Raw genomic sequence first — 23649 nt, 5'->3', positions numbered from 1 at the left:
ATGTGTCGCACCAAGGATGGCAATCCTAATACGCCCCAATTTCAGCTATGCGACACCATTTCACTTGGTGTTCTAAGGGTAGTTAGTTCCCGTTGCCTAACCCTTACTGGTCCCTTTTTTAATGACTTGTCCCCCTCTAGTCTGCTATACATCCCCGTCCATCTAAACCCTTCCTGATGTTCAACCTGCCTTCCTGATGCCCTTCCACAGGATCGACAGGACTGCCAGGCAACCTAGGTAATGTTTCAAAGGAAATAAGTATGGCAGCCTCCCTATTCCTTTCACTTCAGGTTCCCTTAAATCCTCAAAGGCAGACACTATATAAGTGTCTGTTCTAGTAGCACCACCAGTTCCACTAGCAGGTGTTAATGCTCTTCTCGTTGTCAGAACATTAATTCAATGCCTCTGTATTTTTGTGCTTAATCTTACCTGTTGGAATTCCTCTATTAATGGGCATAGAGACAACCTGAAGTGAGAGGGATATGAAGGCAGACATACTTACTTTCCTCTACCTCTCTTAGCCATTGACTCTGAACAAGCATGCAGATCAGATGTTTCAGACAAGATTAGCTGCATGCTTGTTATCGGTGTGTGATTCAGACAACACTGATGCCAACAATGATCGACAGGACTGCCAGGCAACTGGCAATGTTTCAGAGGAAATAAATGTGGCAGCCTCCATGTTCCTCTCACTTCAGGTTCCTTTTAAATCCCCAAAAAGCGCATTGTTCAGCAGAGTTTGGCATGTAGACTTAAGGTGCGTACACACATGCGACTATAGTCGTTTGTAACGATCGTTCCCCGATCTTTACCAACGACGATCGTTACAAAAAACGAACCACCGACTATTAAGGCAAACGACGAACGAGCCAAATCGCTACAAAAGAAAGTTCTGTCTCGGCGGATTTAAACCAACGACGATCGTTTGCAAAAGTAGTACATCGTTGGAAACGATCGTTCGTACTAGGCTTGACATGCGCATTTCACTATTTCTCCATGGAACTTCTCATTTTTATGCGCAGGCGCAATAGTTGCTTTCTGTGATGTAACGTTCGTTCTAACGATCAGATCGTTACACACATTTTAAAACTACCTTTACTTAGGTCGTTCTTTCATCAATTAAAAGTTCGTTCGTCGTTCTTAACGAACGATCGTTGTCGCATGTGTGTACGTAGCATCAGGAGTTTGAAATATGAGAGCCAGCCCTTTACGGTTTTATATTCATGTCTTACAGATGACTATGGATGAGAAGTATGTTAACAGCATATGGGATCTACTGAAGAATGCAATACAAGAAATTCAGCGCAAGAACAACAGTGGGTTGAGCTTTGAAGAACTTTATAGAAATGCATATACCATGGTGCTTCATAAACATGGCGAGAAGCTGTATACGGGGCTGAGAGAAGTGGTTACTGAACATCTCATAAATAAGGTAAGACTTCCACCTAGCGCCAATATGAACATGGTTTATGGGTTCTCTTGATGGCAAATGGTCAGAATGCCAGCAAAAGAATGTACCAGGTTAATATCGGTTGTATTCCACTGCCAAGCCATAATCAGACTAAGGGATTTGTTTCCACCGCAGTGGCTGCACATTCCTCAAGGTATTTCAAGATAAATTGGACACATTCCGTGAAGATAATGTAGCCAAATATTTCAATTTCCCAACTTTTGATGAGCTGCACAGCAACGCTCACCCAACTTGTATTAAACTCTAGGTTCCTCTGTCGCATGACATACAGGAAGTATTTCGTGCATTAGAGTCTGCAGGAGGCGAAGTGGAAAGACAGGCATCGCTGGACTCATGCTTGAAGCTATGTCCAGAACTGATGCAGCTTGGGGGACAGGGGGCACAGAGAGGCACAGAGAGAAACAAAGCGGGCACAGAAACACACGGGGGGCAAAAGAGAGACCCAGAGGAAGCATAAAGAGGCAAAGGGGGCACAAAGAGAGACAGGGGGACAGAGGGGGAACAAACAGGCACAGAAAGAGGACAAAACTTGGTTTGAAGGAAATCGTGAATCGAAATGAAATCGCAATTTTAAACCAGAAATCGCTCAATTCAATTTTTTCCTTAAATCGTTCAGGCCTAAATTGTGCTGTATGCAGCATTTTCTGAGCGATGTGTGCACTTTAAGGAATGCAGCAAAAGCGCATATAATTTGGTATTTGTGTAGTGCCAACATCTTCCGCAGCGCTAAGTATATGGTCTTGTCACCCCTCTTCAATATCGCTTGGAAAATCACTGTTTAAAAGTTGCAAAATTGCAGGTGCTAAGCGATGGTGATTGCTACTCAATTTGTAGTGTGAAAAAGCCCTTACAGTTTAGAGTACAAAATAATGTAGAGGCGTCCCATTCAATTTATTGCTTTCATCTTCTATGGTGCTGTACAAGTAAAATAAACTATGTGGGGGTGAATTGCGGCTATAGTGGCGCTCAATGTAATTTGGGTGCCGTCAAAATACAGAGCCCAAATTACTATAAAACAGTGTAATTCGGTCGCCGGAAGCTGAATCACATCTTTCCCCTGGCCATAGAAGCCTGGAGAGGGAATAGTAATTAACGCCGCCGGGACTTTTGCAGAGCAGGGTAAGACCGTGTTTTTTTTTTTTTGTTTGTTTGTTTTTTTGGCTTCACCCTGCTCCCAAATTTTCTGGCATCGCGTTTGCTTGTATGCTATGTGGGGGCGTACTAAATATAGCATATGTGCTGCACAGGTGGCATATTTGTAGAAGGGCTTGGGGAGGACCCTGCTCTTGCTGGTTTAGAGTCTAGAACAGTCATGGGCAAACTCGGCCCTCCAGCTGTTACGGAACTACAAGTCCCACAATGCATTTGCCTTTGAGTTGTGGATGTCAGACTCCTGCAATGCATTGTGGGACTTGTAGTTCCTTTACAGCTGGAGGGCCAAGTTTGCCCATGCCTGGTCTAGAAGGAAGTGGGGTGGAGAATTAAGTGACAGGGGAGTCGACGAGTCTAAAATGTCCCATAAGGCCCCATTCACACCTAAAACCGCAAAACGCCGTCGATTATTGCTAGCGGTTTGCTGGAGTAACTTTTTCCACGATTAATGAGGAAAAATCACTGGACACTGCAGCGTTTTGGTGGCGATCGCGATTAGCGGTGCTATATATGCTAATCGTACTCGCTAGTCGCCGGCAAAACGCTGCGTGTCACGTGTTTGCGGTTAATGCTAACCGCAAACGTGGCAGTGAGAACACTGCCATACATGGGATAGAGGATTTTAAAAACCGCTAGCGTTTTGCGCTGAGCGGGAATCGTGCGATTCCCGTTCAAGTGTGAACGAGCCTTAACCCTCTGGGCGATACAATTATATCGCCCAGGAGGTGGCGCAGCACTATTTTTTAAATTTTTTTATTTTTTAAATCATGTAGCGAACCCAGGGCTCGCTACATGATAGCCGCAGCGCAGCGGCATCCCCCCACCCACTCCGATCGCCTTCGGCGATCAGAGTAAGCAGGAAATCCCGTTCAGAACGGGATTTCCTGCTGGGCTTCCCTGGTCGCCATGGCGACGGGGCGGGATGACGTCACCGACGTCATGGACGTCGTGACGTTATAGGGAGTTCCGATCCACCCCTCAGCGCTGCCTGGCACTGATTGGCCAGGCTGCGCAAGGGGTTGGGGAGGGGGGGGGGCTGCGCGGAACGGCGGGTAGCGGCGAATCGGCGGCGAGCGGCGGCGATCGGAAGTTACACGCAGCTAGCAAAGTGCTAGCTGCGTGTAACAAAACAAAAATTATGCAAATCGGCCCAGCGGGGCCTGAGAAATCCTCCTGCGCGACATACCCTGAGCTCAGCTCGGGATTATCGCTCAGGAGGTTAAGAGTGGGAAGCGCTTTATATACTGGCCAGTACAGGGACACACAGCTGCCCGCATACTGTGGATGTTGGATCTACTGAGCATGACAGGATTTGCCGTCTCTGTGGCCTAGAGAGATTACTTGGGTGAGATTGAATCTACTATTAAAGCCAATATCTGCTTATTTGCTATAACGGACGCCTGTTAGATGCAGAATTGGGGGCATATTGATTTTTATGCGTTTGGGACTCTTTCTGCAAACTACTACATAATCATTTTATCTAGCCCTGAGCAGTCGGGACAAAAGTTAAAACTTGTGAATAACTTTTCTGGCTCATCCCATGACATGTGGAGGCAATATATGGACCATCAGTTTGGCACTCATTTTATGATTTTTCTTCCTCCCTCTTTTCCCCCAAGAGTAAGGCTCTGTTCACACTGCACGCATTCCTATCCGCGTTTCAGGAACACGTGCAGGAGGCCGACACGCACTGCATAAGACAGTGCATAGACTGCACTGTCTGATGTTCACATTGTATGCGTTCCACCTGTGCGGTCCGGGAACGCATGTTGCATGCATTTTTTTCCCAAAAGTCACGGCTGTCACATTCACTTTCAGTGAATGGGAGCAGCCACGCAACGCATACAAACGCGGATGGCGTGCGTTCGTACGCGTTGCGAACGCACGGACGTCCGAGTTTGCTAATGTGAACAAAGCCTAACTCTGTATGCATGTTTAAGCTTTATCTATGTATGATTGGCTGGATGCTTTTTGTAACATTTGCCTATTTTCCTTGATTTTCTTAAAGGGAGACATGACTCAAGAAGTGGTGATTAAAAAGAATTGTCAGGCTTTAATAACCCCCCCCCCCCCTTCCCCCCAATCTACTTACTAGTGGCTTCCTCCAGCTCCTTCCCGGTGACATGTCCCACAACGCAGCTCCGCCCGCGGCCCAGTAGCCCCGCAGTACTGATGCCGACCTTGTCCGCGCTGTACTGTGCAGGCGCAGAACTACTGCGCCTGTGCAGTACAGCATATGCAACGTGGCAGTGATTGACAGTGCTGCTCGTGCAGGCGCAGTACGAGGCCGACCCTAAATGGTTGGCATCAGTACCGGTAGGGGCACTGGGCTGCGAGCGGAGCTGCATCGTGGGACATGTTGCCAGGAAGGAGCTAGAGGAAGCCACTGGTAAGAAGATGGGGGAGGGGGTTATTGAAACCTGATTATTCCTTTAAGGGTGCATTTTAGAGTCTGAAGCCATATACAGTGGTTTGCAAAAGTATTCGTCCCCCTTGATTCCACTTTTTGTCATATTGCTGCCACAAACCTGAATCAATTTTATTGGAATTCGACGTGAAAGGCCAATACAAAGTGGTGTACATGTGAGAAGTGGAACAAAAATCATACATGATTCCAAACATTTTTTAAGTAAAAATAACTGCAAAGTGGGGTGTGTGTAATTATTCAGCCCCCTGAGTCAATCACCTTTAGCTGCAATTACAGCTGGCAGTCTTTTAGGGTATGTCTCTACCAGCTTTGCACATATAGAGGCTGAAATCCTTGCCCATTCAGCTTTGCAAAACCGCTCCAGCTCAGTCAGATTAGATGGACAGCGTTTGTGAACAGAAGTTTTCAGATGTTGCCGCAGATTCTCGATTGGATTTAGATCTGGACTTTGACTGGACCATTCTAACACATGGATATGTTTTGTTTTAAACCATTCCATTGTTTCCCTGGCTTTATGTTTAGGGTCATTGTCCTGCTGGAAGGTGAACCTCCGCCCCAGTCTCAAGTCTTTTGCAGACTCCAAGAGGTTATCTTCCAAGATTGCCCTGTATTTGGCTTCATCCATCTTCCTATCAACTCTGACCAGCTTCCCTGTCCCTGCTGAAGAGAAGCACCCCCAGAGCATAATGCTGCCACCACCATATTTGACAGTGGGGATGGTGTGTTCAGACTTATGTGCAGTGTTAGTTTTCCACCACACATAGCGTTTTGCATTTTGCCCAAAAAGTTCAATTTTGGTCTCATCTGACCAGAGCACCTTCTTCCACATGTTTGCTGTGTCCCTCACATGGCTTGTGGCAAACTGCAAACGGAACTTCTTATGCTTTTCTGTTAACAATGGCTTTCTTCTTGCCACTCTTCCATAAAGGCCAACTTTGTGCAGTGCACAACTAATAGTTGTCCTATGGACAGATTCCCCCACCTGAGCTGTAGATCTCTGCAGCTCGTCCAGAATCCCCATGGGCCCCTTGACTGTATTTCTGATCAGCGCTCTTTGTTTGGCCTGTGAGTTTAGGTGGAGGGCCTTGTGTTGGTAAGTTTACAGTTGTGCCATACTCCTTCCATTTCTGAATGATCGCTTGAACAGTGCTCCGTGGGATGTTCAAGGCTTTGGAAATCTTTTTGTAGCCTAAGCCTGCTTTAAATTTCTTAACTTTATCCCTGACCTGTCTGGTGTGTTCTTTGGACTTCATGGTGTTGTTGCTCCCAATATTCTCTTAGATAACCTCTGAGGCCGTCACAGAGCAGCTGTATTTGTACCGACATTAGATTACACACAGGTGTGCTCTATTTAGTCATTAGCACTCATCAGGCAATGTCTATGGGCAACTGACTGCACTCAGACCAAAGGGGCTGAATAATTACGCACACTCCACTTTGCAGTTAATTGTAAAATATGTCTCTTTAAGACTCTCTTTAAGGTTCCAAGGCCAAGAGCATAGTGCTTCCAAATGGTGTCGATCAAGACGTTCTGGAGAATGAGACTAGGTGACAAAATTGGAGGATAGGAATGTTTTTTTGTGTGCAGTGAAAGCTGTGGGTGGGATAGTATTTGGTAATTGGCAATCTTCCGAAAGAAGCATCTTTTCTCCTGGTCTTGCGTTACTGGAATCGCAACCTTTTACAATCACCTTCATGTTTTATAATTTTCAAAAAATAAATAACCAAGGGCTGTTCTAACCCAACATTTTGTTACTGAACCAACACTTTTTGTAATCTTTTGCCTTCGCCCTGTCATGGGCACTCGGGCTGATGGAAATACAGTACAGTATTGGGAAGGCACCACTTTGCTGTGCCTTAGAAAAAGGGCATCCAAGATTCTATCCTTTTTGGAGACATTTTCCTATTGTCGTGTTTTTTTTTGGGGGGGGGGGGGGGGTTAATATATGCATTTTAGGGAGACAGTCATGGCTGTGGAGTTGGAGCCGTTTTGGGTACCTGGAGTCAGTTGGTTTCATAAACTGAGGAGTATAAGTTGGAGTTGTATGGGTTTTGTACCGACTCCACAGCCCTGGACAAAACAGGAAATGTATTTTGCAAGCAGCAATTAAACACTAATAGGTAGACCTTGGTCACGTACCTATTATTAAAGGTTGTTCTAATGTTACAGGGTACCCAGCAAGCTCATGGTGAACCGAAATTCATTGGAGTGTGTAAGGGGCTACACAGGACCAAAAAGCAGTCTTGCTAAAATGCTATGGAAAACAAGTTTGCTTTCTTAAAACAGAAAGAATTTGCAATAATTCAGGTTGGTGTGAGCTCCGAGATGTCTCCCAGTGCATCACTGCTGAAATATGCAAATTATCCTGTAAGTTAAACACGCCTCCAGATCTTGCTGGAATGCAATGTGTTAGCTTGTTAATATTACAGAGCCACAATAATCTAACATGCATACAGACTGTTTCAGATTGGTTGGTCTTCATCAGTGCATGCTATGGATTAATGTGACTTTATGGGGTAGGACTTGAAACAGCTTACAGGGACAACAATGTGTAATTTGCATATTTCAGCAGTGATGCAATGTGGGATACTTCTTGGAGCTTACTCCAACCTGAACTATTGCAAATACTTTGTTTTAAGAAAGCCAACTTTTGTTTATTTTAATGTGTGATGTTGTTGGAGAGACTTTTTGCCTCCTTCCACCAGCAATGCTACAGAAAGTGATTTGAAATTTTCTTGAACAGTGACAGCGGTAACATTTTTTCTCTCTCTCAAAAAATATTAAAAGTTTGTGTACAACAGATAATAAACACACTCTTGACACTGAGACACATGAGGTCAGGGTATGCACAACCTGGCAAAGCGGGGAAACTATCACAGAGAATACAAATAGATGTCGGCAGCACAGTGGCATCACAGCAGTAACATTATCTCCACTCACCCACCTACCTACAGGCCTAGTTTGCTCTTTATTCAGTATTAGGCACTTGGGCTTCTAGGGGCCATATTTGTCTACCACTTCTGTGATGATTTTTTTTTATAACTTGCCTCCTTATGCTGGGTACACACTATGAGATTTTATGGTCGATTTACTGTCAGATCGATTATTTCCAACATGTCAGATTTGCTTTCTGATCGATTTTCCGAGCATTTCCTGATCGATTTCCTAGTAAAATGAATGGAAAACGATCGGAAAATGCTCGGAGATCGTTCGAAAAGCAAATCGGACGTGTTGGAAATAATCGATCTGACAGTAAATTGACCATCAAATCTCAGTGTGTACCCAGCATAAGGAGTGTATTGAATCAGCCATTGTGTAGCCTTTAGAAAATGCTTTGAATTAGAAATATGTTGTTTTGGAGAAAATCCACATTTGCAGTGATGTGAAAAACTATTTGCCCCATTCCTGATTTCTTATTCTTTTGCATGTTTGTCACACTTAAAAGTTTCTTCTCATAAAAAAACGTTAACTATTAGTCAAAGATAACATAATTGAACACAAAATGCAGTTTTAAATGATTTTTTTATTATTTAGTGAGAAACAAAACTCCAAATCTACATGGCCCTGTGTGAAAAAGTGATTGCCCCCCTTGTTAAAAAATAACCTAAAGGTGGTTTATTACACCTGAGTTCAATTTCTGTAGTCACCCCGAGGCCTGATTACTGCCACACCTGTTTCAATCAAGAAATCACTTAAATAGGAGCTATCTGACACAGAGGTAGACCAAAAGCACCTCAAAAGCTAGACATCATGCCAAGATCCAAAGAAATTCAGGAACAAATGAGAACAAAAGTAATTGACATCTATCAGTCTGGTAAAGGTTATAAAGCCATTGAATCATGAATTCTACTGTCTACCAAAAAATCCTGAAGGAGAATGTCCGGCCATCTGTTCGTCAACTCAAACTGAAGCGATCTTGGGTGCTGCAGCAGGACAATGACCCAAAACACACCAGCAAATCCACCTCTGAATGGCTGAAGAAAAACAAAATGAAGACTTTGGAGTGGCCTAGTCAAAGTCCTGACCTGAATCCTATTGAGATATTGTGGCATGACCTTAAAAAGGAGGTTCATGCTAGAATACCCTCAAATAACGCTGAATTACAACAATTCTGCAAAGATGAGTGGGCCAAAATTCCTCCAAAGCGCTGTAAAAGACTCGTTGCAAGTTATCACAAATGCTTGATTGCAGTTATTGCTGCTTAGGGTGGCCCAACCAGTTATTAGGTTCAGGGGGCAATTTCTTTTTCACACTGGGCCATGTAGGTTTTGAGGGGGTTTTTTCTCATTAAATAATAAAAACCATCATTTAAAACTGCATTTTGTGTTCAATTGTTATCTTTGACTAATAACGGTTTTTGATGAGCAGAAACATTTAAGTGTGACAAACATGCAAAATAATAAGAAATTAGGAAGGGGGCAAATAGTTTTTCACATCACTGTATCTTGCCATGCTAAAGATTCCTTCATATTACCATTTACTTTTTTAGTGCTTACATTTTCTGCAGTGCTTTTACAGATTACATAGTCTAGTCACTAGCTGTCCATCAGAGGAGCTCACAATCTAATCCATACCATAACCAATGTCCTTGCTATAATCTAAGGCCAATTTTAGGGGGTACAGTAGAAGAATATTTTTGGAATGCAAGAGAAAACTGGAGTGCCAGGAGGGAAGCCATGCAAACGCTGTGCAGGTTTATATTTGCAACGGGACTGTAGAGCTTCGAGGCCAGGTTTCTAGCCACTGGACCACCATGGTGCCACATTGCATCATACATTTACTAGACCAGAGCATCGTTATTTAGCCAAGGCAAAGGTTGTCAGTGCTTTGCTAACAGGAAGCTCAGCCAGCAGTTCTTGTTTTTAGAATTACAATTAGAGTTCTATGATGGGTGAAACACCACAAGCTGTAACCAAGGTCATTCTGGGTCACCTAACAGTGCATCTTGCTTGTACAATAAACCAGTTACCATATCTGATGAGCAATGTACCCAAACTTGTTTAGTGGATTGAAGTAAATAACTGTTCAGTCCACAATGATTTAGGTTTTGGGGTTTGGATACAGTTCTCATTGACTGTGATTGCAGCCATCTATATTTAAAATATTAGAAATGATTGCTTGCAGGAGACTTTAATAAGATGGTAGATGGCAAGAATAAAAGTTCACTCCAACCTTCCTGCATCAAAGCATGAGCATCTTAAACACCTTACATCCTAAATCCTAAATTTACGTTTATTTACATTAATTTTGTGTTTTTGTTTTTTTTTTTTTTTTTTTTTTTCTTCTCTAAGGGTTTGTGGGAGGGTCATACTGGGGAACCCAATCTATGCAGCCTGCTGCTACTTGAATGATGTATATTCTGTTAGTGCCAGTCAGCCACACATCTCAATCAGTAGAATCAGTGTGGGCAGCGCAGTGGCATAGTGGTTAGCGCTCTCGCCTTGCAGTGATGGGGCTCTGGTTGAAATCCCAGCCAGGGCACTATCTGTACGGAGTTTGTATGTTCTCCCCATGTCTGTGTGGGTTTCCTACGGGCACTCTGGTTTCCTCCCACACCCCAAAAATATACAGATAAGTTAATTGGCTCCCCCCTAAATTGGCCCTAGACTACAATACATACACTACACGATACAGCCATAGACATGGGGCTGGTAGGGATTAGATTGTGAGCTCCTTTGAGGGATATATATATATATATATATATATATATATATATATATATATATATATATATATATATATATATATATATATATATATATATATATATATATATATATATATATATATATATATATATATATATAATTTATATTATATTTTACTGTACAGCACTGCGTAAGATGTCTATTACTAAATCGTAATAGAAAGCTGTAGTGTAAATCGAGCCATTTATTGGGGTGCACGGTAAGGGTCAGGGACACAACCTCTAAAAAGCCATTCCTGTTCCATGCTCTGCATTTAATTGATCAGCTTTGATGAGAAGGGTGTGTTTTCTTTGCACTCTGTACAGCAGTGGTCGGGGCAGTGTGGCAACATATGCCGCATATGTATGGGAGATTAAAAATCTTCTGAAAAAGATCGATTCATCAGCAGATAATTGTTATGAAATAAATTGTCAAAGACCTCCAAAGATGGTGACCAGATATTTGTCTCAATCTCTCAAATCCATCCTGGCAGATCTGTTCTGTCGATAATTGTTCGACCAACAAGTTGTGGAAGAAATTGTCTGATATTAACTTGTGCACATCACAAGTTTGAAGAAGGAAGTAAATGATTGACAATAACCTTTTCTTTGCATGAACTGATTATCTGCATATGTAAAACATTAAAACAATCTGTCGCTTATACATTCCTGCCAAACCTATGCAACAGATTGATTCTTAGTTTTCCAGAGATTTGAATGTGACCTGTACTCAGTGTTAACAATTATTGCAGGTTTCCACTGGCGTGCCGGGGCCATTTCCGAAGCTGATGTAGCACACGTGCTGATGTGAATTTATTGTGTAACTCCAGCAGGCCGCATTTTTATTTTTTATGATTAGTTTGCAGTCTATTTTCAAAAAGCAGTGTTTCTGCATCCAACGCCTTTTTCTACTAATCGCAAATTTGTAAGGATTTTGCAACCAATACATGTCAACGGAGTAATTACCATTGCATGCGGTTGTGCCATTGCGGAGTGATATGGCGCGCTGCGGGAGAAAATAAGGATTGCATTCTACAGATTTCTGCAGCACTCATCCGATTTCCCCCCCCCCCCCCCCCCAGCAGTAAGTGACAGCCACATCCAGACTTCCGGAAGACAACCGCGGCTGTCTGAGATAATGGAAACCAGCCCATAGGGCTGTTTTACAAATATGACTAGTTCATTTTCACCAGCTTAAGCTGATTGGTCTGAGCAGTGTACAGTACATATGTATGTGTATGTAACTACAGCATTGTCTTACTGATGCACATGCATGACTCTTTGCTAGCAGTACAAGAGAGGTTCTAGACCATGTGTCTTAAACTTTGGCCCATGTGCCAAATCTGGCCCTCAGCCATTAAATTTGGCCCTCGGGTGGTTTCCCCACTTTGCATTATGTTTGGCCCACTCTAGACCACCTAGGAAGTTAAATTTGGAGATGAAGCCATATGGGGGAGGTAGGGTAAAGCACTAAATACTGGGAAACTGTATAGGGGAGAGAGAAGGTTCAGTAGACACCAGGGAATTGTATAGGGGAGGGTGGGGGCCTCTAGACACCAGGTAACTGGAGGAGGGGGCAGGGGCATTAGACACCTAGGAATTTTATGAGGTGGCCACTAGACATTGAGGTTGGCCCGCAACTAAGTCCCAGTGTACAATTACGGCCCTTTTTGTATTCGATTGACATCCCTGTTCTAGATGCTTTATAAGTTTCATAAGGTTTAGGTCTTTGAAATGTGCAGTAACTTCTAATTTTTGCCTTTTATAGGTTCGAGAAGATGTATTAAATTCTTTAAATAACAACTTCTTACAAACACTGAACCAGGCATGGAATGACCACCAAACAGCCATGGTTATGATTAGGGACATTCTCATGTATATGGTAAGTGCTTCTGTATTTGAATGTGTTTCCATGCATGCAGATAGATTATTTTATATGGTGATTAGCAGATGAATCTCCTCTGGTAACTGTTGTCCCTGAAAATGGACAGCAGCTGTGGCTTGTTAAGGTTTAAAAATAAATAAAGCATAGTATAAACCTATGGATACTTTCCGAATAGCTGAAATAAAATCTTAAGTGTAATTTTTGTTACAGCCTCTGGCGGCGCCCAAATGATTGGCGCTGCACAAAAACTAGCTTATTCGCCTCACCAATCCAGCGATGCAACCCTCTTAGCAGATCAGACAAGGGTTTGTCAGATTTGCTTCCGTGGCCGTGCCCCCCTCAGTGTACGGGTGCAGCATTGGTCCTGTGAGTCCTATCTGCTGTGGTCCTACACTGAAGGGGTCCTGGCAAGGGGTTGAGGAGGACCAGTGCTGTGGAGTCAGAGCATTTTTTGGGTAACTGGAGTCGTGGTTTCAAAAACTGAAGAGTCGGATGATTTTTGTATGAAATCCACAGCCCTGGTAAGTATTAAAGAGACACTGAAGCGAAAAAAAAATGATATGATTTGTATGTGTAGCACAGCTAAGAAATAAAACATTAAGATCAGATACATCAGTCTAATTGTTTCCAGTACATGAAGAGTTGAGGAACTCCAGTTGTTATCTCTATGCAAACAAGCCATTAAGCTCTCCGACTAAGTTAGTCCTGGAGAGGGCTGTTATCTGACTTTTATTATCTCAACTGTTCCTGGACTATTTACTTTTCCTCTGCTAGAGGAGAGGTCATTACTTCACAGACTGCTCTGAAAGACTCATTTTGAATGCTGAGTGTTGTGTAATCTGCACATATTATAGAATGATGCAATGTTAGAAAAAAACACTATATACCTGAAAATAAAAGTATGAGAATTTTTTTTTGCTGCTAATCTTCTAGTAATTATTCATAGTACACAACCAATTCACTACATCATATTTTTTTTTTCGCTTCAGTGTCTCTTTAAAGAGAGTCTGAAGCGAGAATAGATCTCGCTTCAGACTTCATATATAGCAGGGGCACGTGTGCCCCTGCTAAAACACCGCTATAGCGCGGCTTACCAGGGGTCCCTGTCCCCCCAAATCCCCTCCGTAATGCGGGGGAGCGCTTCCTGGTTGGGGCAGGGCTAACCGCCGCAGCCCTGCCCCACGCGCGTCTGTCAGCGCGTATCTCCGCCTCTCCCCCGCCCCTCTCAGTCTTCCTTCACTGAGAGGGGCGGGGGAGAGGCGGCGATGCGCGTCTGATAGACACGCTGTGAGGCAGGGCTGCAGCCGTTAGCCCTGCCTGTAGGAAGGGCTAATCTGCGACCAGATTTCCGACCAAGGTTTGCGGGGGGTGGGTTGGGGGGTCAGGGACCCTCGTTTAGCCGCAGGATAGCGGCGTTTTAGCGGCTATATATGAGAGCTGAAGCAAGATTTAGTCTCGCTTCAGTGTCTCTTTAAGGTGGCCACAATTAAAAGATCCAATTTTTCACCAATTAGAAAAGTTCTCGATTTTTCAGGACAACCGATCGAAATTATCTTTTTCGATTAACAATAAAACCCATCGAATTTCCTGGGGTTTTCGTTTTTTTTTTTTTTTTCCTTGATTGGACATGTTGGAAATTTCAGACCAACTTTATCCAGAATTGTATGGTGTATATGATGAATTGTCATTTACTTGATGTACAGTTCCAATTAATTTGTTTTCTGAGCTTTCAATTATTTTATTCATGATTGGGGAATAATTGAACATAGGTGTGTGGTACATTGGTCAGATTTTTGAATTGTTACAATCAGTCAGAAAAATTGATTGCTATTCTTGAATTGAACAGATATTTAAAAAAAATGTATGTGGTGTGGCCATTGAGTCGAGTCGGAGTCATTTTGGGTACCTGGAGTATGTGTTTGTTTTTTTTTCTCGGGCTGGGAGGAGATCATAGTAAATGCATAGCGAGGGGAAAAAAATCCAACCGTTTCTCTTCTGCAAAGCCTCTCTGTGCTAGAACTATAAATCCGCCACTGACTGAATCTAATTGGTAATATCTGGACATTGAAAAACCATAACAGTAATTGCTTTGCAGTAAATTCAGAGCCAGATTTTGTAAGGGGAAAAGAAGCATATAATCTTGTAAAATTATGATTTGTATTGAAAGGTAGTGAGAAAATGGAATAATAGAGGTTGTACCAGAAATAATTTGTTTTATTCATTATGGTTGTTTTATTTTCTTTCTTTTTTATACTTCCTACTGTAGTAACAGTAGGGTAGTGTACCATGTTAGCCATCAGTGAAAGCAAGATGTTTTTATTCAGGATCATCCTGATCCAAAACTTCTTATTTCCTACAAAAAGCAAAGAAGCAGTCTTCTCTTATATATTGACACTGTAAATGTTTTAGAATTTTGTTGTTGTTGTGCGCAGTATGTTTTCACGACTTCCTCCTGCATTTGGAAATTTTGGTACACCTAGGTTTTGCAAGTCAACCTTAAGTGCTCTTCCACACTCGGACATTGCGTTTGATGCGACGTTATGGTCATACAATGTGCCCCTAACGCAACGCATGTCACTTTTGAAGTGTGACGTTAAATTGCCCCGCATTGTCTCGCGTTGCGCCGTTTTCGTTGCATACTGATAGAACGAAAACGGTGCATGCGTCACATTTTAAAAAAAAATCAAAAACATTACTGAGCATGTGCAAACAGTCCAACGTAGCTGCTAACGCAGAGAACGCACAGCATGCAGCACTTTCTAAATATTGCTACACGTTACACACAACGCAACGTGTGCACTGTGAATGTCACACATACTTTGTGTTGCTGTGCGTTAGTCTGCGTTATTACATTTTTATAACGTGCGGCCTTAGCGTCTCACTGTGAAAAAGCCTTTAAACTTCTGAGTAAAATTCAATACTTTCAGTTTGGCTGTAAAGCAAGCCTTAAAAGCAAACCCTATTTTAGCATGCTTACATAGTTTTTATGTGCTTAAAAAATGGTCATTTCAGTGTTGTAAGGAAACCAGAGCTGTCAGGGAAAGAAGACTTGATACTTACCTGGGGCTTCCTCCAGCCCCATAAAGCACAACGGAGTCCCTCGATGTCCTCCCGTGGTCTGGCGTTCAGCTGCGATCAGCCCCGGTAACTGGCTCAATTGGGGTCTTCTGCGCATGCACGTACCTCCCATGCTGAACAGCAGACCACGGGAGGACGGCGAGGGACTCGGACGTGCTTATGCTGCTTTCCCTGACAGCTCTGCTCCACTTTAACCTCCCTGGTGGTAAGCCTGTGCTGAGCACGGGCTATGCCACGCAGGAGGATTTCTCAGGCCCTGCTGGGCCGATTGGCATAATTTTTTTTTTTTTTTTTTTAGGTACACGCGGCTAGCACTTTGCAAGCTGTGTGTACTGCCTGATCGCTGCTGATTTGCCGCTACCCGCCAACTGCCCGATCGCCGCTGATTCACCGCTACCGGCCAATTAGTGCCAGGCAGCGCTGAGAGGTGGATCGGGACTCCCTTTGACGTCAGACGTCGGTGACGTCCTCCCGCCCGTCGCCATGATGGGGGAAGCCCTAATGGAAATCCCGTTCAGAACGGGATTTCCGGACTGGCTTGATCGCCGGAGGCGATTGGAGAGGGGGTGGGTGCTGCTGCACAGCGGCTGTCATGTAGCTAGCGCTAGGCTAGCTACATGATTTTAAAAAAAATAAAAAATTAAATAGTGTTGCGGTGCCCCCTGGCGGTTTTAATTGACCGCCAGGGAGGTTAAGAAACTGGTAGGTGGTATTGTGCAGTCAGTGGATTAATGTTTTTCAAACATCTCTGGTACACTTAAGCAGTACCAGTTGCCTGGCAGACCTGCTGACCTTATGCCTTCAATAATTTTTGCTATAGACCCTGAACAAGCATGCAGTGGAGCAGGTGTTTCTGACATTGTAAAATCTGACAAGACTAGCTGCATGCTTGTTGCTGGTGTGTTTTCAGACACTGCTGAGGCCAAATAAACCATTAGGGATGCCAGGCAACTGGCCTTGCTTAAAAGGAAATGGATATGGAAGCCTCCATACACATCTTATTTCAGTTGTCCTTTAAACAGGGTAGGTCTGTGGGAGGTTAGTGGTGACAGCTCAAAACAATTGATAGAAAATCATACCATTCACGGATTTAAAACCTTTAAACTTTATTCACAACATATTTAAAAAAAAAAAAAAATCATGATCCTCGTTCTAGCACTCAAGTACGGTATTCAATGGAATAATCAAGATATTGAAAGTGACTATCAAACCTCCATCCCAAGAAGCTGGTTACTCCTACAGCAAGATGGGAGTTTCTGAATAGTCTCATGGTTACAGCACTCCAGCCAGATTGCAGAACCAATCTATGCTTATGGTAGCGTTAAAATAAATGGATATTCCCTTTTTTCATTTGCTTGCAATTTTGTGGTGGTCTACCAAGCCTCCACCGTTGCTGTGCTAAAGAAATGACTGGATGAGGCCATTCCGCACATAGTTGTTACTCTAGCTCGGAAACACAACTGCAAAATTCTTCTCAAAACTAAAGAAATCCAGACACCTTGAACTGTTTACATGTGGTCTTCTCTGATCATATTCACTTTGTTCATTTCAGGATAGGGTGTATGTTCAGCAAAATAATGTGGAAAATGTTTATAACCTGGGCTTGATAATATTCCGGGATCAAGTTGTACGTTACGGCTGCATACGAGATCACCTGAGGCAGACCTTACTAGACATGATTGCAAGAGAGAGAAAAGGAGAAGTTGTTGACAGGTGCGTATTTTCTTACACATGCATTTCTTAGCTAACCTTTATTTTTACACTTTACATCATTTGTCTATTATATGGTGCTCTGCATATGTAAAAGATTTCCATGGTTGCAGTTAGTTCATTCCCATCTTTATACCATGCTGCTTGTCCTCTGCTTCAGAAGGGTTAGCTCCAAGTAACAGACATTGATGAGTGTGGGAGCTCTTTGGAGAGACTGAGATGGTCACCTACAATCAGGGCTGTGGAGCTAGTCGGAGTTGGAGCAATTTCGGGTAGCTGGAGTCCCCATTGGTGAGTTATGGGCGGAAGTGATGTCAGTGACACGCATCCCCCACCCCACGGACTGAACGCATACAGCGTTCCTTGCCACGCTTCAAGCACAGGCCACCCGATTAGACCCATATCCCCCCCAGGTATTACAGGGAAACTGGGGGACCACCACAGGATGTGGATTTGACCCCTATCTAGGGTCTATATACTATTTTTGGACACGCACCTCTTACATTTTGGTGGGTGTGTCTGAGAGACCAGAGTTCAATGCCTTCCTGTCCTCTTTAATATAAATTAGGCAGCCGAACACGGCACACTCAGCTCTGACGGGCTTTATTATGGGGGGCATTTTGTTGTTGTAAATATTGAGGGATGTGTGGTGTATAGCACTTTTTGTACATATGTATAGACCCTTTGATGAAGCCGTTTAGGTGAAATGTGATCTCATTAAGGTTTTATGTACAGCACGATGCACGTTTTTTAACACCTTATGTTATTTATGCCTCTCATTCACGGTGGTGTGGGAACCTTCATGTATGGAGGTGTCTGCAATTTGGTATGTGACAAACATCTTGTGCAGTCACACTCTGGTACCACCCACTGTTAACCAGTGTCAGCTTAGCAACCGGCACATGGGATAGCTACACCCCACTCGTGGTATTGGGTGGAGGGGGAGCAGCCAAGACCTCCATAGTGAAGGGTTGCAGTCCCTATTTGGGGGCCTCACTGGAGACCTATCAGTATTTATGGTCAATTTTAACGATAGTGATGAATATATTAAAGTGAATAATACTTTTAATGTACCTATAGGGCATGCCAGTCTAGACATTAGTTTTTGTTCCTTTTCCCTGGTACCCATATTCGGTCGGTGGTTTCATAAACTGAGTCGTCTGAGTTGGATGATTTTTGTACCAAATCCACAGCCCTGGTAAAGTATTAGACGCAGGAGTCGAGGAGTCTGAGCTATTTTTGGTGCCTGGAGTCAGTCGGTTTCATAAACGTCGGAGTTGGATGATTTTTGTACCGACTTCACAGCCCTGGATGCAATGCACATCTCCTCATAGAACCAGTCTGAGGGTCTCAACCGGTCCTCTGGACAAGGTTGGCAATGTCTGTTCAGTGTACTCCCCAGAATCTTTTTCCAGCTTGGCACAAAAAAGTAGCCGAATAGGGGAAGTAAGGTAATGCCAGGTGAAGAAGTTGAGTAACAGTGGAGAGGGTCACGTTAGGTGTCACTGGGTGGGGGATTGCACTGCCTGCTACTGGGTGGGGAGAGGATCGTGTGTATCAGGTTTTAAAAGGGAATACAACCACCAGCAAGGATAGGAGGAAGGATCTTAATGTATGAAAATTAAATCCGCCATCTACATGAGGCTGCTTGTTCTACTTTTCTGGTCCCTACAGTGTTTACCTAAAATAGGATGATGAGAAAGCCACACCAATAAACTCAAAGAGCAGTTACAGGCTAAATCAACCTCACAACAAAGTGTGGAATAAAGTCATTCTGCCATGGACTGGGGCAGAATGACAGCCTGTAGCTCACCGAAATCCGCATTAAGCAATTCCAGTTGCCTGGCATGCAGATCAGAGGTTTCTGACAAAAATTTCACAAGATTTGCTCATGCTTGTTTCAGATGTGATTTGGACGCTACTGATGCCTGAATGATTAGCAAGTTTGCCAGGAACCTGGTATTGTTTGAAAAGAAATATGCTAGCCTCTAACCTCTCGCTTCAGGTTCCCTTTATTCTAGTGCAATTAGGGCTCTTTTCCACTAGCAATTGCTTGCGCTAAACGCTAGCGATTGCGATTTAGCAAGTCCAAAATTTTTTTACGTGATTGTGATCGATTTTGCGATGTAATGCATAGCAAAATCGCACAGCGCGATTGCGCTTTGGTAAAAATTTAATTGCGGTAGTGGAAAATGCCTACAGAGATTCCTATGCTATTTAGCAAACCCTAGTGATTTAAAAATCGCGAACTATTTGCGATTCAGCATCGCAATCGCAGCAAATGGAAAAGGGCACTTGGGCTGTCTGTATTTATAGATTTATGCACTTATATTCTTTGGCTTGGTTTGGTTTTGTGATCTAGAATGTACTAGAATGTACTCATTCATTTTTAGCGCTTATGGAAGCGGACATTTGACACTCTAAATATGCTAGTTTGTCTGGCTGTCCTTGTGATCCTTGAGGCCCTTTTTACACGCGGTAGGTCGCCTAGTGGTACTCTCCCCCGCCGTAGCTTGTCACAAGGGGGAGATGAAAATCTATAGACCCTTTCATGGTTATGCAATGTGTCGCAACCGAAGTGTTGGCTTCGCTGCATTGCTGTCGCAATGAACCGTGAATACCGCACAGATCATGCAGCAATGCAAGTCATTGTGTGACAGTGTAAACGGCGGCACACTGCGCGCATGCATGGACAGACAGGAATCCCAGTGTCTTACTTCCTGCCCAGCAGAGAGTATGTCACTGGGGGGGGGGGGGGGGGCTATGCCATGTGACCCTGCACCATGCCGCAGGGTCATATGAGTAATTATTTGTGCAGTGACCGGACCGGCACAGTATATAGCCAGCCTGAAATTTTAATGTACAAAAAAAGGATTTGGGGCATATATCATTCACCAAAACAGGGCATAAAGCCATAATGTGCATATTCAGTAGCGGTGCATTGTGGGTAACCACAGATAATCACTTACCGTATTTTTCAGACTATAAGACGCTTCGGACTATAAGACGCACCTAGGTTTAAAGGGCAAAAATCAGCAGAAAAAAAATACTAAACCTAGGTGCATCTATGGGTCAGGGGCATCTTGTAGATGTTTTCTCACCAAGATGTCGCTAAGCTACTCTACCCAGCTACACTAACACCTGCTATTGTACCTCACACCTACACTGCACTGCCCTACAGTACCCTAACCCCTGCTTTCCTACATTTACACTTCACACTACACTAAACTAATCTCCCCTGCAGCACACCCTCCCCCCAGCTACATTACACTACACTAAACCTTGCTGCCCCAGTTCCACCCCCCCCCCCCACCCCCGGTACATTACTACACACTACAACTGCAGAGAGACTCACCTGGTCTAGCTGGGGCGTTCCTCTCCCCAGTCTCCCTTCCGCAGCTGATCCTTTCTGGGGCTCCACTCACATGCAGGAACATCTGCATGACTGCTGTCAGACGCCGCTCTCTGCATGGCTGGGAGATCGGGAGTGCACGTGGCATCAGATTGCGCTGCCATACCTCCGTGTAACTGATGCCCCCCGTGTGCATCTCCCTATTATATCCTATGGCATGGCTGGGGATTCCTTAAACTGTGACATAGCGCAGGACAGCTCAGTGGGGCGATTGGAAATCTTCAATAGAACAGCCGCTGGGGAGTTTATGATCGCAGCCTCTCTTCACTTCCGCATATGTCTATGCGGAAGTGAAGAGAGGCTGTGGCTGCGATTGTGAACTCCCCAGCGGCTGTTCTATTGAAGATTTCCGATATACATCGCCCCACTGAGCTGTCCTGCGCTATGTCACAGCTGGCAGTGCAATCTGGTGCCACTTGCCAGAGAGTCATCTTTTTGCGGTAAGCCGCAGCTGGCATTGACACACGGACGGACAGGGACAGGTGGGCCCTGGTGCCTGGCAGTTGGTGAATTCGGACTATTAAGACGCTGGGACTTTTTCTCCCTACTTTTTGGGGGAGAAAAGGTGCGTCTTATAGTCCGAATAATATGGTAATCGCAAATTCCTTCTGTTTTAGGAAGGCAAGCCACACTAAGCATTTGCTTTTTTAGTACAAGGGCTTTTTGGTCTCTCTCAGTCCCCTTTACATTCCTTGTGGTTTTGGGTCACCCCGAGCTGCTTGGTTAATCTGTTGTCACCAAATCGTGTACAACTTTCATAGCTCCAAGTAAGCAAACTTTGCAGCCAGCAATGATTTTCAGATATGAAAGATTCAGAGTAAAATTCAAATTGCTTTTGTGCACCGTAGGGTTTACTTTTCTCAACAAAAGCCTAGATTTCCTGTTAAACCAGCTTTAAGCTAGCTGAAGCTGTGTGGCTGAAGACTAATGTCCAGAATATCAGCACGAGATCCAGGCAATTGGTATGTTTATAACAGTGGCAACTTTTGTAATCTGCGTTGACCCACTTTGGTTGCAAACAGGCATACAATTAAAGGCTCAGCCTTGGTTCAGAACTAGGCCACTATTATATTTGATGCTGTCGGCGGCTTTCATATTTCTGTGCCTAAATGTTTCCTTCAAATTATTTTTTTTTTATAACCTGTTTTTAATGTAGTAATTCTTTTAACTGCCTTCCATTTATGTGCTACGGCAGAGGTGCGATTAGAAATGCCTGTCAGATGCTGATGATCCTTGGGCTGGAGGGAAGGTCTGTCTATGAAGAAGATTTTGAGGCCCCATTTTTGGAGATGTCTGCAGAGTTCTTCCAGGTATGACTGTTCTGCATGAGATAATATCCAATGTTCATAATCTGAAGCTTGTTTATGCACAGCAATCTCGTATGCCATGCTTTCACACAGTTTCAAGTCTGGCTAATGTGTTCATCAAAAAAAATAACGTCTTACTCATCATTTAAGCCCAAAGTCCAGCCATGTAAGAAAAACATATTTATGTACATGGACATGCTGCTGATATATTGCAACACATAGATTGCAACACATTTCACTTCTATTAAGCCACTTGTCTGATCATGTTGTCATTCAGATGATTACTTTTACCTTACAAACCCTTTACTTTCAGGTTGTTGTTTTTTTTTTTTATTATTATTATACAATACCAAAGTTATTGTGCAAATATATATATATATATATATATATATATATATATATATATATATTCCTTATTTTGGGGGGGGGGAGGAGGGATGCAATAGTATGCACAACACCACTTTTGCCTAGATCCAAGGTCTTGAACTTTGTAAGGCCTTTTTCAGTCCATTTTCAGCTGCTCTCCTACACTGGCTGCTGGCCACTTGTTGGCACTCAGCACTGACACTGGACAGGCAGCACCCCTCCCATGGAGTTGCAGCTGTGCTCAGACACATGTGGGTGTTTGCTGCTGGCTAATGCCCCCGCATGTCGAGCACTGACACATGTGGTATTAAAACCACTGACATTTGGCTGCATTTAAATTGCACCCAAATGACACTCGTGAGCAGCAGACATGATGCTGAACTGCTCGGCAAGTGTGCAGTTCAGCCATCATTCTAAAAGAGGCCTTAGGGTTTTATAGGCCCACCCTCCACTTGCAATGGGTGGGGAGGTTTAGAACCTCTGTAAGGCTGGAATTCACTGTTGAAGAGACCACCTGTTTTTTTTTCTGTTGCTTATAATGCTGGAGGAACAAAGAGAACTTTTCTTCTATTGACAGACTACTTTAAAACTTTGTTTAGGTTCCAATTTCTTCACACTCCAGTATTTTTTTTATTGCTGTGATCATCATATTATAGAGATACAAATTTTCCAGGTTGATGCTAAATTTGCTTCAAATTGCAGGCCGTTTGGAATTCAGTCAATCAAATGCAGTTGCTACCATTTTTTTACTGGCTAATTTCTTAGCTTACATGCCATTTACAAAAAAAAAATTTGTTGCTCATTTGAAGTTGTGGATTACCTTGCTTCTTGTCCCAGTGGGGGAACCATCTCTCATCAAACTTGCATTTTGGCTAAATTTACCTCATAATTCCCAAAAGTCACAGGTCTTTTCCATTTAACAGTTCATTATATTTATATTTAAGATGGCTAGGAACAAATATTCTGTGCTGAGCTATTGCAATTTGCCAACCCCAAGTAGTGGTGTGCATGCTGATCAGAAAAACCTATAGTTTAATTTTAGCTACAGTTGTCACTTCTTCATACACCTAAAGTAGTTAGAACAAAGCTGGTTTTCTCTCCATAATGCTGTTGCTATGATTGCAGCTCTGTCATTTGATGATGGGAGTGACCT

At 43.4% G+C, this 23649-nt stretch overlaps 1 protein-coding gene across 3 annotated transcripts in view; it reads left to right on the top strand.

The window, feature by feature from the left end:
* CUL3 (cullin 3) overlaps positions 1 to 23649 on the top strand; it is a 119088-nt gene that overhangs the window by 53180 nt on the left and 42259 nt on the right. For all 3 annotated transcript variants that reach the window (XM_068280733.1, XM_068280732.1, XM_068280734.1), the window contains exons 2-5: positions 1235 to 1432; positions 12507 to 12620; positions 17254 to 17414; positions 22019 to 22133. In XM_068280733.1, the coding sequence (XP_068136834.1) occupies positions 1235 to 1432; positions 12507 to 12620; positions 17254 to 17414; positions 22019 to 22133 (588 nt within the window). The remainder of the gene's footprint in view (positions 1 to 1234; positions 1433 to 12506; positions 12621 to 17253; positions 17415 to 22018; positions 22134 to 23649) is intronic.

This window comes from Hyperolius riggenbachi, chromosome 4 (assembly GCF_040937935.1).
Source record: "Hyperolius riggenbachi isolate aHypRig1 chromosome 4, aHypRig1.pri, whole genome shotgun sequence".
In the NCBI taxonomy this organism is placed as follows: Eukaryota; Metazoa; Chordata; class Amphibia; order Anura; family Hyperoliidae; genus Hyperolius; species Hyperolius riggenbachi.
This window is presented reverse-complemented; position numbering and strand designations above follow the sequence as displayed.